The 15,616-nt window shown below is 33.2% G+C and overlaps 2 protein-coding genes and 1 long non-coding RNA gene across 3 annotated transcripts; all 3 read left to right on the forward strand.

Annotated features, from left to right (window-relative positions):
• The first annotated feature begins 817 nt into the window (after positions 1-817).
• LOC134265462 (uncharacterized) lies at positions 818-15,098 on the forward strand. The gene is made up of 3 exons (XR_009991760.1): positions 818-879; positions 4,595-4,814; positions 14,915-15,098. It is a non-coding gene; the product is annotated as an uncharacterized LOC134265462 (long non-coding RNA).
• LOC134265460 (uncharacterized) lies at positions 5,346-7,342 on the forward strand. Its single transcript, XM_062747663.1, has 5 exons — positions 5,346-5,455; positions 6,050-6,225; positions 6,378-6,520; positions 6,731-6,950; positions 7,143-7,342. The coding sequence occupies exons 1-5, from the start codon at positions 5,346-5,348 to the stop codon at positions 7,340-7,342; spliced, it is 849 nt and encodes a 282-aa protein (XP_062603647.1).
• LOC134265461 (uncharacterized) lies at positions 7,661-9,023 on the forward strand. The gene is made up of 2 exons (XM_062747664.1): positions 7,661-7,726; positions 7,981-9,023. The coding sequence occupies exons 1-2, from the start codon at positions 7,667-7,669 to the stop codon at positions 8,623-8,625; spliced, it is 705 nt and encodes a 234-aa protein (XP_062603648.1). The 5' UTR covers positions 7,661-7,666; the 3' UTR covers positions 8,626-9,023.
• Positions 15,099-15,616: the final 518 nt, after the last annotated feature.

Consider the following 15,616-nt stretch of genomic DNA (forward strand, 5'->3'; position numbering starts at 1 on the left):
TATGTGACGGCAATTTTTAGTAATTTTTTTTCATGAAATTTTGCTTCTTTTTGTATAATAACTTTTGAACCGAGAATAATTTGGTAAGAAATATATTACAAAAGTTGTGCATAATTACAAGAGCTTTCATATAAGATCAAGGAAAAGGGGCTGACCCCTATAATTAGGGGTTAATAGCTCATACACATTTTTATCTGATAGCTAAAAATATTGGTATATTATGAAAAAGTTTGACTGAAATAATTTCGAACTGATTAAATCGTGTCGTTTGATATAAGGAGAAATAAACTTCAAGCTATATTTAATACTTTTTTATAAAACAAATATGTGAGAAACCTTACAGGAACAAGTTGTCTACTATAGCCAAGCCTTTACTGGGCCTCTTGCATAGTTTTAGTTGATCGATGCATCTGAAAGATATTTTTTTGATTCGGTGTTTCTCTGTTTTCTTTTTATTCAAATAATTAATATAATGTGATGTACACAGCAATAAGTAAAATCAAAATATTTCTGCATTAGTTAAGAGGAAGTCTTTTCGGGGCCTCTTGTTTGTAAACAACGCGCGGCATTGTGGGAAATGGGAAGGTACTAAAGACCTGATATACTAAAAACCTTATTTGACCTGATTCAAAATCGTCAGTAAATATTCCAAACAAACGAATTTTTGTATAGTATTATGCATCATAGTCATAAAGTATTTAAAAAAGTCATTTGAAGTACTCAATATTGTCATTTAATCTAAAATAAAAACATCAGGTAAATATCAGGTCTTTCGTATATCCGGTTATTAGTGTGTCCCAAAAGTCGAACACATGTTTACAAACTGAAAGTTGGAAATCATGTGAAGTTGAGCATTTCTTACCACACAAGCCACAGGCCGTGTGTAGACATGCACGCACATTTGATCTGCAGCTACGAAGTACTTTATCAATCCTCTGGAGCATTATTTTCAGCAGAATTATCCGATTTATAAATTTTTGTGTGAATTGTTTACGAGGAAATTCCGACTTTTATCCTAGTGTACCCATAATTCGTCCCCTTACGACTTTTGACGTCATAGTAACGACGAGCGCGTGCAAATTGATAAACAAACCTCAGTGCTAGTTATAGAATTGAAATGCTGATTAAATGTTAAAAATTATTTTTTTTCTTACCATTCTTCACAAGATTTTTAGAGCTCTTCTACAAAATCAAACTTTAACACTTAAAAATATCACCCATACCCTATTTTCGTCCTTCAGATATACAACGGACGCAGATGATTGGTCTACTTGTTTTCCGTGTTTTGTGATTAAAAAGGGTTTGGAATATCATTAAAATAAAAATTGTAAATAAGTTCTATGCAAAGACTTTTAAAAAAAAATATTTTTATCAATTTCAGAACATTAAATTGCTTTCGCTATTACCGACTCCGTTTTCTTTAACGAAATAAAAAAAACACGAACGTATTCGAACGTGCTTTTAGATTTACATTATCAACGATGTCATGTACCTGATATGCCGCAAATAATGCTATACAATGTTTAATTTTAGATTTTCCAAAATTCATTGACCTTATTGGCAAAACCCGATAGAAAATCAAAATATTTGAATAGTGCAAGTCTGGCACAATCTGACCCCCCCCCCCCAAAAAAAATAGAAAAACTAGAATTTAATGCGTAGACTTGAAATGATTACCTCATTATATAAATATATGTAAAATATTCACGTTACAGGGGAAAAAAACTTTTCATCTACTAGCTCTGCAGTAGATGACAGTGGCGTAGCATCGTTTTTGAAAGTGGGGGGCCAGGCAGAGAAAAATTTTTTTTACTTACCTCAAAAATTTGAAAAGCAAAAAAAAAAAAAAAAAAAAAAAAAAAAAGGTAAAAGTTGCCCAAAGACAAAAATACGAATTAGTGGTTGTGTTGGGGGGGGGGGGGGGGGGGGGGGGGAGGTTAACTTTTTTTCAGTGTCAACTACTTTTAGTACCAATTCTTATACTACATTTTCGGTACATTTCTAAAAGTGCGGGGGCCAACCACGCTTTCAATTAACATTTCCTATAGTGTAAGTAAAGTTGGGAAAAAAAGTGGGGGGGCCAGGCCCCCCCACCCGGATACTACGCCCCTGGATGAGAAATTAAAGCGTTTGCAAAAAAAAAAGGTCTTGTTTTACCTGATTATATCGTGAAGTTCACTCAGTAGACGACCACTGGATTAGTTATGCTTCAATGCACATAGCACGTGTTAAACTGCATTGTGACAAAAATACAGTTTGGTCGGAATAATAAAACGACTGTTCAATAAAATGGTTTGTATAAATAAAATATTTTCTTCTTGATTACTTGATTACTTACCGACTTTTTTTTTGCAAGCGGAAGGGGGGGGGGGTTAATGAGGACTGGCGACTGGGCAAGGTCAAAAGTAGATCAATTCAAACAATGTGATCATAAATGCTTGGTCGTGTTGAAAGATTGATTTTTTTTAAAGGTCTGGTATAATAAATTCGTATGTATGGGAAATATTTTTGATATAATATATTTGGTTTTATTTATTTGCCGTCTCAATAACATATTTCTGTATAGGAAAATTCTCGATTATATAAAACTTATTAAAAACAAAACACAAAAGAAAAGGGAAAATCAGCAGCACAGTATAAATTTTTTAAATTTGTAGTACCAACAGAATGTCTGTTGTTGGAAGCATTCACAGCTGTTAGTCAAAGTGATTGTTAAAATCTTTGATTTTTGGAAACTATCATTTGCAGTGATGACTTAGATTTTTTCCCTGAAATAATTACGGATACCTGCATGGCCGCATAGTAGGTCAACCAAACACGGGTAACGTCAATATCCTAGGTGGAAAGTGTATAGGTTCCTTATGATTTCGGAGCATTGATTTCTTTTTATCAAATTCTTAAATTAAAAGCTATTCAATATAATGACAGGTATAAAATAATAAAATGAAGGTATATTTGATCTGGAAGTAATTCTGGGGAACGTAACTGCCGTGTACTCTTTCAATAAAAAATGGACATAAGGAAAAATCAGATATTTCAAGTATTTTTATTTTCTTCAAGTTTAGTACTAGATTATACTGCAAATTCTAAAAAATAATTGCTGAAACAGTTGCATGATTGTGTTCACTTGTCATAACAATTAAAAATGACGTCATCGATACAAAGTTCGAAACGTGCTGGTCTCGAGAAGTTTGGGGACGAATTTAGGGTGCGGACGAATTTAGGGTACACGACGACACAGACACACCGATACATTATCTGTTTTAAGGCTCAGACGCTTTCTGTTAGCCTTTTAAAATCCCAACAGCCTGTTAGCCTTTTAAAATCCCAACAGCTTTTTATTTTTTATTTAAATATATGTGAGCATTTAATTTCAACAAGACTCACTTTCAAAACAAAAAATCAACACTCCACACTAACCATCATAGTGATACTCTTATAGACCGTTTCACGGTAACTGCGGTACTGCTCTTTTGCAGGGCAAAATGATATAGTTTGGTGAAATATGACATATAAGTAATTGTTAAATATACGTCATTTAATTATCTCTCAACAAAAACTTTGCCAAACGTTATTATTTTGCCCTGCAAAAGAGCAATACCGCAGTAACCATGGAGGGGTAATTCACACTACGCTTATTATTTGTTGAATATACACCGTAACAATATGTTGACAGTGTGACTGTTAGGGTGAGGGCAGATACTTATTCAGTTTTAATTTAGATCGGGCTTGTCAAACCGCACTTGATATTTGGTGCATCGATGCTCTGTTCACACGGGGAGTTTAATTCAAATTAGTTTTATTAATTCGAATTATTTACTGCGAATTAAATTACTTTGCATTAGCTCCATGTTAACACAAAGGGAAGCTTATTCGAATTAAATTTTGAGGCATGTGTAATGGCAAAATTAATTCAAATGCTACATGTTGGTGGTCAGCTTTAAGTACTTAATTGTGCTATTTTTGAGTGGATAACCTTACTGACACTTGACTGTAGAAGTAAAATTTTTATTCGCATTTGTTTAATTCGCATTAGCTGTCATGTTAACACAGTTTGATTCCCATTAGTTTGATTCGCATTAGTTTACTTTGCAATCATTTACTGCGAATTAAACTCTCCATGTGAACAGGGCACTAGACTTTGAAGTCACACGATGTCGTGGTGTAAGTTAGGCCTACACTACCAGTCTAAATCTTGAATAGTGTTGACTTTAATGAAGAATTTTTTCACCCACTATTTATCTGCAATTTATCCATTAAATCAAGGTGAATTTATTTTTTGGAAACTTTTGATCAATTCTTGCAAGAATGTAGCTTAAAGAATCAAAGCACTGTGGGTCCAAAGTTACTGCAGAAAAGAAATTGTGTGGATCAATAAGCAAGTGATAATTTTCTCTTTGCCAAGGCGTTGTCATGAGAGCTTGCACTATGAGCAGCGCTTCGTGCTGCTGTCTGTAATTGCTATAAATAGCTGTTCAAACAAAGTCTTTAGTATCAAAATTTATTGACAAAAAATTGCACAATTGTTGCTCAGTTAAATCTCAAAGAAATTTGTAAAAACAATTGTAATAATAGAAAGTTTGCTTATTTTTAGATGACTGCAGGAATGGTTTGTTTGATTATTGGCCTATCAAACATTTTCCAGTCATTTGATGATACCACCACTTGGGATAGTAAGCTGCAAATATAGACTTGTACTCAGCACTTATTGCCTTTGAGAAGTAAGGGATCCTTTTGACACTGAATCTCGGTGTATGCGGTCTCATTGGAGTAACCCGTCTGAAGCATTTAGCAATGGGATTGGAACCTGTGATGTAAGAATCAGCTTCTTATTGGTACTTTGATTGGTAATGTTATTTGAGAATTTTCACTCCTTCACTGATTTAGAGGTGTTAATATATACCGGTGAATAGTTTTTATTTAGACCTTTATTTGGAACTCAGTGACATTGTCCTAACATGTACTATGAGGTTTTTAAGGTCTCATTCACTTCAAATGCTGGGTGCATGGTTAAGTAACATTACTGCATCATGTTTTTGTCTTAGGCTTGATGCAGTGAATAATCAAAGTACTCAGAAGTACTAAAAGCTGGGCTCATTTACAGGGTAATGAACAAAGACTGTGCTGAGAGTTTAAAAACAAATTCAGACATTGAGAGGATATGTTATCCACAAAAATATCTCTATGGCATATAAATAGTATTAAAAAGTTTTAAAATTAAATAAAATTATTATAGAATAGTACGTATTCACGTCATTACTCGCTAGGTGGCGCGACGGTACTAGAGGTGGTTAGAAGAGCGCTTAAATGCAAGCGTCTGTTAGTAAACGTAGTAAGGAGAAACCATGGATGAAACTTCTTCGCGTTATTCTCGTTGGAAAGTCCCACAGATAAAAGAGGAATTGGTAAAAAGAGGTGCGGTAACAACTGGTCGAAAGCAGGAACTTATAGACAGGTAAATATTACGTCTTTTAAACAATGAAAGTAAGCTGAAGTTGAACCATGTTAGCATTAGGTAGGCTACGCCAGCCTACGGAGATGACAAAGTTTGCGTCGTATAGGCCTATTCGTGACTCAAATTTTTAATATTATATATTTGATATAGTTAACATACTTACATTTCAATATTATTGCATATTTAATTATATCATAAAGGAAATTGCGGGTTTGAATTTACCCACATTAGCATGATTAGTCTGCAGTTTTGAGTTCGTCTCGTTCAGGCGTTCAGCCACTCCAATGAAATCTTAAGCGTTTGTTGTTGTTTTTATTAATTATTAATGAAATACCTTAAAGAAAAAAAAAAGTCTTTTTCTGTGATCTTGCTTAGGCACACGCATGCAGATGTACATGTACTTGTAAATGTACACAATGGTCAACCTTAATTTTAATAAATGTATAAAAGTAACACAGTTCTAATATTATTCAGTTATTGGTTATCTATTTTGTCCAATTTTTTCATGTGTATTTCCTACAGGATTTATCATGACATTGATGACCATTTGTTATATTAGCCATTTCATGCTAATTAGATGTAATTAATTGGTAGATTGGAGGCCTATGATCGGAATCAGAACTTCAAGGAAGATCCTATTTTATTACCAGAGCCCCTTGAAGTCGGATGGCCGGTGGCTGGATTTAAACAGATTCTCCCAGAACACCAACATATCATTCCCAAAATCACTCGAGAACAGATAGAGGCATATTTTCTTTATAGAATAGCAGGTATATAGATCTATACCTTTAAAGGATCAAATTATAACTGAGAATATTTAGGGAAAATTCTATCTGACAGATTATACAGCCAGGGTAAATCATCTTGGTCAATACTTCCAAAATTTTAATATTGATATTAATTAGATATTATTTTTAATTAGATGACAGACAATGCACTGGAGATTTGAAAGCATTGGTGAAGGGCCAAGACATGTTTGACTCCAACAAAGTTCTGGCTTGCTCTATATGCATCGACAATGATATTTACCTCACTGGAATTGTGGGTGCAGCGATGAAACAAAAAGTAAGTCAGTACCGAGTAGCATTCATCTCTTGAGATATTTCTTTGCCTAATGCTTACATATATAGAGAAAAACAAATATTGATGAAAATGAGTCGTATATTAAAAAGTTATATATATATATACTATCATTTTTTTTAACATATACTTCATCTGACATCATAGTTATATGTATGGGTTTACACATATTTAAATTTGAAAATCTCTTCATAGGTGACTTACAATTATAAAGTCCGGGTTTCAAGAGAGAGTGGGGACCCTCTGAACACCCACTGTGAATGCCCAGCAGGAAGAGGGCCCCATGGCACCTGCAAACATCTTGCGGCTGTTTGCATCATGCTCGAGTATTTTACCGAGAATGGGACTTTAAAAATCGCAAGATCCTGCACCGAAAATCTGATGTCTTTCCATAGACCAAAGAGTGCTTACAGTGGTATGTGTTTTGCTTTAAACAGGAAAAAGATTCTTCTTTAAACTTATTTTAACAATATTACATATTAATTACATACTATCATTTCTGTCATTAAAATTTATGTAAATCTTCTCATATTAATGTTCTGATATTGGTTTGAACTACTACTAGCCATTTCCATAAATATTGAATATTTTTTTTTAAACAAAACAGGTTCTCCAGTAAAAGCTGAGGATCTCCCATCTAAAAAGAGACCGTATGAAGACTTTTTTGAAGATCCAAGGCCACTGAAGCACAGAAACAATCCGTCTTACAACTCTATGGTACAAAATATCATCACCAACTACTGCAGCATAACATCTAAAGATATCTCTATGAGGTATCTGTATCCAAGAGCAAATTTTCAGGTATAGTTGAAGTATATGTCCATGTAAAACAGGAAATACTAAGTTAACATTGGGTTAATCATAGCTGTTTCTAATTTAGTTTATATGAAGCACTACATTTTGTACATACATTGAACATTCGTGTAAATAAAAAAAAATCCTTTAAATAAATACAACTATTAAGCGGTTAACTTTACAGTTTACACTTTATATTTATCACATATACATGTATGTATGTACATTGAAAATATGAATAGTGCTGCCAAATTTATTTAAAGACAGAATATAAAAAATACAGCCGACAGATCTATGTTATAATATTTGTTTATTTTGATAATACAGGCTGTGTCCATGATGCATGACTATGGTAATTTGCCACTTACAGAACAAATGGTTGATAATGCTTTGATGGTAAGTACTGGTAATTAAGCAATAGAAATATGAAAAATTAATTGTACTTAAAAATATTTTTGAAACAATCTAAAATAGTCCCAATGATTTTCTTTCCTTTTTTTGATCGAATACTTTGTCATAAATAATAATCATTTTTTTTTAAAATTAAAGTAAACGAAATAATATTTGGTGTTTTTTTAGATTAAGTAATTATTAAAAATAATTGTTATTTTGACATATTATTTCAATAAAAACTAATAAAATATATAAAGGTTGATGAACGAAAAATTCAGCAGATAGAAGAATCAACAAGAGGACAGAGCAAAAACACCAAATGGTTTGAGGCGAGGGAGTGGAGACTGACTGCATCACGATTTGGAGAAGTCTGCAGAGCTACTTGTCGACGCAATACGAGTAAATTATGTTGTTCTATTTTATGTTCAAATATCAAAACGAAAGCCATTCTTCATGGGAAAAATTATGAAAAAAAAGCGTTGAAATTGTTTGAAAACAAGTTGGGTATAAAAACTAGAGAATGTGGGCTTTTTGTCTGTTTAGACTATCCATATTTGGGAGCATCCCCTGATGCAGTTGTAGATGATTCTGCAATTGTTGAGGTCAAATGCTCCTACAGTGGTAAAAATGATATGGTCAAACCAGGAGGTCACTTTAAGTATCTTACGACTGATGACAATGGAAATATTGCACTGAAAAAGTCACATAGTTATTATGATCAAATACAGGGTCAGCTGTACATAAGCAAAAGAGAAGTTTGTTATTTTGTTGTTTTTACTCTGAAGGATCTTTTTGTACAGAAAATTCATCTAGACAAACATTATTGTGAAAATTCTTTGCTGCCAAAGTTGAAAGTATTTTTTGAGAAATATTACAGGCCATTCATAGCATCAAAATTATGAGCATACACCTGAGATTTGTACTGCCCTATTTGCATATCAAATATATGAAATGTATTTACATGTACATGTATTATATGATATGATGATGTCGATTTGTCTCTGTCTTGTGGGCAAGATACAAACAGAACTGAAGCTCCAAGATTTTGAAGTTTGATATATTTGATCATTTATTATAACCCTGTTGTAATTTTTTTTCTATGCCATGCAGACCATTAAGGGGTTAGTTTTTTTTTTCTGTTAAGAAACACAAGTGAATTTGTTCATATGTTTTTATGCTTGTGAAATCTTTGTTCAGAAAATTTTTAGACACACATTTTTGTAGACAAAAACTGTTGTTGAAGTTAAAGATTAATGCATTTTTTAAAGGAATTTTTTTCTTATGATATCAATACAACTGATGTGTACATTTTTTTCTTCTGATTTTCAATTTGAACCATATTGTACTTTGTAGCTAGCTTTGCCCATTCTCTAATTTGGTAATTGTAATCAAAATGACATTTACATTCAATCAAATATTCTAAGTATATATACTCATGTTTAACATGGCTAAATTAGGTGAATAATTTGGAATATATGCCTCAGAACTGAAGTTTTTTGGACTGATAGAATATTGAATAAATCATGTGCATCATGTTTGCTATTAAATGAACAACTGTATGCTGCTAATATTGTCTTAAATTATTTTTTTTTCCTATTTATTATATAAAGACATGAGAAAAATCATTGGAATAATCAGATATCCAACCCAGATCCCTTTGGGGGATTTAACCAATGAGCTGCATAAACCGATGTACAAAATAAAATTGTATTGCAGCAATTTGAATGTAAACCTCATTCAGAAATTAAACAAGACTACTTTAAATCAAGGAGATGGAAAAAAAGAGAAAACTCATGATTATAAACATGTTTATTCTTAACCATTCTAAATATATCTACATTCATCAAGCAATTCATATAACTTTTATACATTTTAAAGCTGAACATGACTCATAAGTGGATGCCGCCAGTTTTGACAATACTACCTACCATAGCAATGGGGTATGACCTTCACATTCGTTACACCTGACCTGATTGCTTTATCGTCATGGGTATTGGTGTGGAATGGTGACACTTGATCGTGTTGATAAAAATGATTATCTGCATAACCTTGTTTACATTTCATTGCAGTTGTGTTTGTACACTGCACTGACCTATGCAACTGTTGTAAATTTCTTTGGTATGTTACTATCCTACATTAGAAATAATTAACATGGGTGTCGGAAGCAAATTGAAAGTGGGGGCAGGGGCTAATCGAAAGTGGAAGGGCTAAACCAAAAAAAAAAGGGAAATTTCAATTTTCAATGCCTATGTAATGTCTATATATTCAAAAAAGTGATTAAACAGTTATATTTTCTTTCTATGTGTATAGAATAACTCTGTCTACACCGTAGATGACTGATATCACTGAACAGTGACTTGAGTGGCTTTATATAGGGGCCTTCAGATATAGAGAGTGAACAATAGTATATTACGGACAAATTCCTTTTATGAATCATGTTCAGCTTTAAGTAATCAGTGTTTATTTTTGAAGCAGCTGAGGTTCCTATCATAAAATAATAAGTTTTGGTGACTCTGCAAGCCTACACATTTTTGTGTACACTTATAAACACTGCAAGCCTATGCATTTTTGTGTACAATAGACTTCCTGAAATTAGATATGGCAAAACATATATAAATTATTCTAGACCCTAAGAGAATTTTGCTGCTTGGTATCCCATGCTGAAGAATTTTGTAACGCTTACTTAATCCAATAATTCTCTCAATGTGAATACGTTTTGAAGATATTCTCCTATCCTTGACTACTTCTTGTGCATCTAGCTGTGATTTACCTTTTAAAAAGGTTGGTGTATTGACAGCAACATCACGGCAGGCAAACAAATCTTGTACCATGATTCCTCTGTCTGCCATGATGCTGTCTCTCTTGTCAAATGATTTTATGGTAGGATCGAGCAAAGACGACTTCTCAATGATTTGTCGGTCACTTGCTGAGCCTCCATAAGAGTCAGATATAAAAGTAACCGCACCTCTGGGACTGCAGCCTATCATTGTTTTCAACGTATTCTTGTGCTTATAGTTTGACCACGTTATGCTTTGGCAGTTTACATGAGAGGGCTTATGAATTGGAACCTCAGTTGCATCAAGAATAACTCTTGTTTTTGGAAACTTTCGCTTAAAATCAACTGGCATGGTTTCCTGAACTATATCTTTGGACGGCCAAATGTTAAGTTCTTTTAACTGAAAATAAAGGAAGTTTATCCACTGAACTATTATCCTAGAAACAGTTGATTCTGACACTTTGAAAAGCAGTGCCAACTCTACATCATCTTTTGCTTGTCGCAACTTCATGAGAGTCATGAACAGTTGATCTTTAGGATGTAACAGAGAGCATTGATATTTCAGTTCAAATGCAGCAGGCCCCAAGCAGTAAAAGAACATCATGTAATGATCAAAATCATCAAACCCTGTGTAATACAAAATCGCCTTATCATCAAAACGAAAATTTTCAATAGAGTACCTTTCCGATAAAGGAATTTCACACTGAATTTCCTCATCGCACATATTGGGAAAATTTTGTTCTGGTTTTGGACTTTCCTCCATCATCACAGGTGTAGATGTTGCAACTTCAGTTTCATACTGAAAATCTAAGTTGCCAAGCTCAGGCTGCACAGGCTGATCATCAGATGATTCTCTGCTTTTGTAACGCTTAGCTCGTGGTGACTCATCAGTGATGCTTGTCCTAAACTCGAACACTGTTGGTATTGAGTTTTCTTTCAAACAGGAACGGTCTCCTAAAATACATTTAGTAAATCATAGAATGGTATACACTTGCAACAAATGACACATTACAATATTACAGCTCTTGCACAATAAAAAATATCCTCTATATATTTTTGAGAAATATTTTCAATATAACCTCCCTTATACAGGTTAATTGTTTTGTACACATATCAAAACAACCCTCTTTGAAAGATTTTTTATGGGGAATTGGTGGGAAATCATATTCCTCTGACTCTTGTCCCTGTTTTTATATTGCGACATGTCACTATATAAAATGGGGGTAATAGTCAGGGACTGGCCAGTGGGGTGTTTTAATATTTCTAAACAATCCAAGTAATTATATCAAGAAGGTAAAAAATCAGTACTAGAATACTTTTGTAAAGCACATAATACGAGGGGTGTTAGAAAAGTTCGCGGACAAGTTCTATTGTGAGCGCGCTATTTGTACGAAACCAGTCAAACTTTCCACATAAAATCTTAACCTATTTTCCAATAAATATACAAAAATTTTGTGCTCTCCAGTGATCATTGAAAAATATATAGCTTTTTTATTTTGATAAATCTTGCTTCACGGTGCATGCTACATTTCGGCACGTTTTCATCACAAAGACTCTATTAAAATTAAAAATTGCACAATTGTAGCGCAAAGAGATTTATGATATTTTACCTGTCGCTAAGGTATTAACAAAACGACATTGGGAAAAATTTTGAATAAAATTGGAGGGTATATGACTGTTTTATAGCCATTTATAAATGATCAACGCGTAAAAACACAGCCAAATATCGGAACGTCATCGAGCGTCATGGAGCACTGCACTACGTAAAAATTTTGTGTGTAGACAGGAAAATATATCTAAAAAGAGATTAAAATTTTCAAGATGCTGTCAGGAATTTCCTACAGATACAAAGCACAAAGTTTTCAAATTGTTATACCTCTATAAGAATAGAAGGGTTAACATTTTGAATGATTAACTCCATCGATACTTCAATACCCCCTTATCGCATGGACGTTGTGCCTATATGGTTTAGCATAGTTCCATTCCTGATCGATTTTTTAAAGATCTCAATAATATACGAATCAGTACAAAAGACATTATATTAGAAAAGTAACATGTCTTGATATAGATATTCAATTTTAACGTAGAAAAAAAGATAAGAATAATCTGAAGAAATGAAAAATTTATAGAACTGGGCAAAGCTTAACGGGTTGAAATCTGGTTGTTACGTCGCCTTACGTCAAGCGATTGCTCCGTGAATCCCAAGACCTCAAAGTTAAAATTGTTGTAAATTTTCAAGATTTTAGTGAATGGACCTGTTTTTTTACATACTAATTAACAAAATGTAGGAATTTATTCAGACAAAGGTCATACTTCACAGTACACAATAGATTTTCTGTAATTCAATGTGTCTGCGAACTTTTCTAACAACCCTCGTATATAATGTAATTTTTTTTTTTTTTACAATTAAAGAGCACCCATCAGGGCCTAATAAATATCTTAACTTTTAATAATCATGATAATCTGATAATAGCTAGATGTTTCTCTACAACTATTTTAAAGCACAGTGGCTAGTTATAGCGCATGTATAATAAATAAAAGTAATTCATATAGAAATGGTTATATTTGTAAATCTTATCTGTGTGGCACTGTCTATTCTTCAAGGACTTGGATGAGTATCAACTGAAAAAAGAAACAAGAAACCACAAAGCAACGCGAACTTTAAATTCTGGTGTTAACATGGTTAACTCAAGAAAAAGTAAAATGAATGAATTAACAAATCGTTCAAACAATTCTTTTAATTGCAATGATCCACTTCTGCTGTAACTCTGGATCTGATGGGAATTTATGTCCTCCTGAATTATGGCATCCTGGGACACAGCAATACTGCGGCATTGTTGATTTAATTGATGTTTATTGACAAACTGAATTTTGTTTACAGCATAAAATATTCATCACATGTATCGTTTGAGGCGGTTTCGGGGATTTATATACCAACAGAAGTAAATAAACACTAATGCAGCAAGATTAATTAAGGTAAAACGATTATGCACTGAGGTGTCCTCAGCTGAGAATTTGCATCAAAGCGTACATCAAGTAATTAATGATGTTTACCGCATTTGTGTTAGACTGACAATACAACCTTTATTTATAGAATATGGCGCACACATCGATACCTGATGAAAACCTTTTGCATATTTTAATCAAATAATTAATCGAAGAAGACTGTAGAAAGTACATTATTATAATTATTTTTTGACAATTTCAGATAACTTTGAAAATTTAATTCTGTAATCAGTGTTTGTATTGCCTCAAATTTGATTGCGCAAATGTACTATATTTTAACGTGTAAATTTGATTAAGCATCAGTGATGAAGCAGCATTTCCTGTTGAACTTCGTAGCAATGAGCCCGGCTAGAAATCAAGCTAAACTTCAGGACTATATAAAGGGAATGCCCTACCACTAGGCTACCATAAAGACAAAGATGTATTTTGGTTATATAGGAAAAAATGCTTTGGCAAACACTTATAATGAATAGAAGCTTATAGCAAATTGAATTTTATTCCTTGTCTTTTTAAAACATATGGAAATCTAAATGAAAAAAATGATTTACATGTACCCTGGTACATGTACTTTTACAAAAAAACATGGCTAGTTGGTTATGAAAATTATGGTGTCCAGATAAGGCTAATTGTAAAAGTGCTTCAGCATGTTTAGGAACAATGTGCTAACACAGTGTTCACAACACTGTCAGGCTAAGGCAACTTAAAATAACATGCAGTTGTGCTGACACAAAATATGCTGCCATGCCAACACAGCTTTACACAATCTATTACATGTAATCTTGACTGTGTGGTGTAAAAGCCTGCTGCAACATTGTTACAATTCACAAGTACATTGTCATTGTGTTGTCATAAACACACTAGACCATAGTCATAAGTGTTGTAGCACATTTTTACTTCATGCTACCTTGTAAGTGTCTTAAACTGGCCAGAATGTTGTCATAAACTTACTAGCATGGTGTTATAAATGAGCTAGAGCCACATTGTTACTTTGCGCTAGCTCTTTGTTCCTTATGCAATAGCGTTTTGTCACTTCATTAGCGCATTGTTCTTAATTGCTGTAACACCTTTACGAATGGTCTTATCCTGACACATAAAAAAATCATAACTGGATACCATCTTTTTGGCTAATTAGTCGGTTAACAACTGTTAACCATTACCATTCCTAATAAATTTTGATATGAACAAGTAATGTACATTTTCTTTATTTGAAATCATGAAAAACTAATATGTTATTTTATAACATCCTCAAATGACTGCCTGTAAACCTATATTTTTAAATAATTATAGACTACCGGAAAATGTGACAGTATCTTTGAACTCAGTTTGATGGTTTATCTTATCTTATAACAGTGTATAAGTTGCACTTTTTAAAAAAAGTTCAATAAAAAATTTCAATTTCTTTTTGATAGGTGTGACTGTCATCAGAGTACTGAAATTTGATTCCATGCACGATCATGATTTGCCAGAAGAGCATCTGTTGGGGGATGACAAGGAATAAACAGCATAATGAAATTGAAACATTCATGTGAAACAGTCTTAGTTTATGATATTGACTTTAAATATTCATATTTAAATTTTGATTGGAGAAACAGACATAAATCCAAAATATGAACAAATCAATTGCTTTCAGTTTTTCAAGAGAAATAGATTTTGTTACAGAGTCTATCTTTAGTTTGGAATAAATATTCTTTTTAAGTATGTGTCAGATCTTGCATGTTAACATCTGTATTGAGGTCTTCAGTTTCCAAGAGAAGACATACCAGTTCTAATAGTTAAGGTTATAAATGTGTGTAAATATCTGTATTTTTACAGTATAATTGATTGATTGATTGTTTACTGTTTAACGTCCCTCTCCAGAATATTTCACTTATATGGAGATTTCACCATTGCCGGTGAAGGGCTGCAAATTTAGGCCTATGCTTGGCATTTATGGCCTTTGAGCAGGGAGGGATCTTTATTGTGCAACACCTGCTGTGACACGGGGCCTCGGTTTATACGGTCTCATCCGAAGAACCGCCCCATTTAGTCGCCTTTTACGACAAGCAAGAGGGTACTGAGGACCTATTCTAACCCGGAAAGGTTTTTGTTATTTGAGTCAAAGAAACAAAGAA

This window comes from Saccostrea cucullata, unplaced genomic scaffold (genome assembly GCF_032062105.1).
Source record: "Saccostrea cucullata isolate Sc308-1 unplaced genomic scaffold, CSIRO_AGI_Scuc_v1 ctg10516, whole genome shotgun sequence".
Classification (NCBI taxonomy): domain Eukaryota; kingdom Metazoa; phylum Mollusca; class Bivalvia; order Ostreida; family Ostreidae; genus Saccostrea; species Saccostrea cuccullata.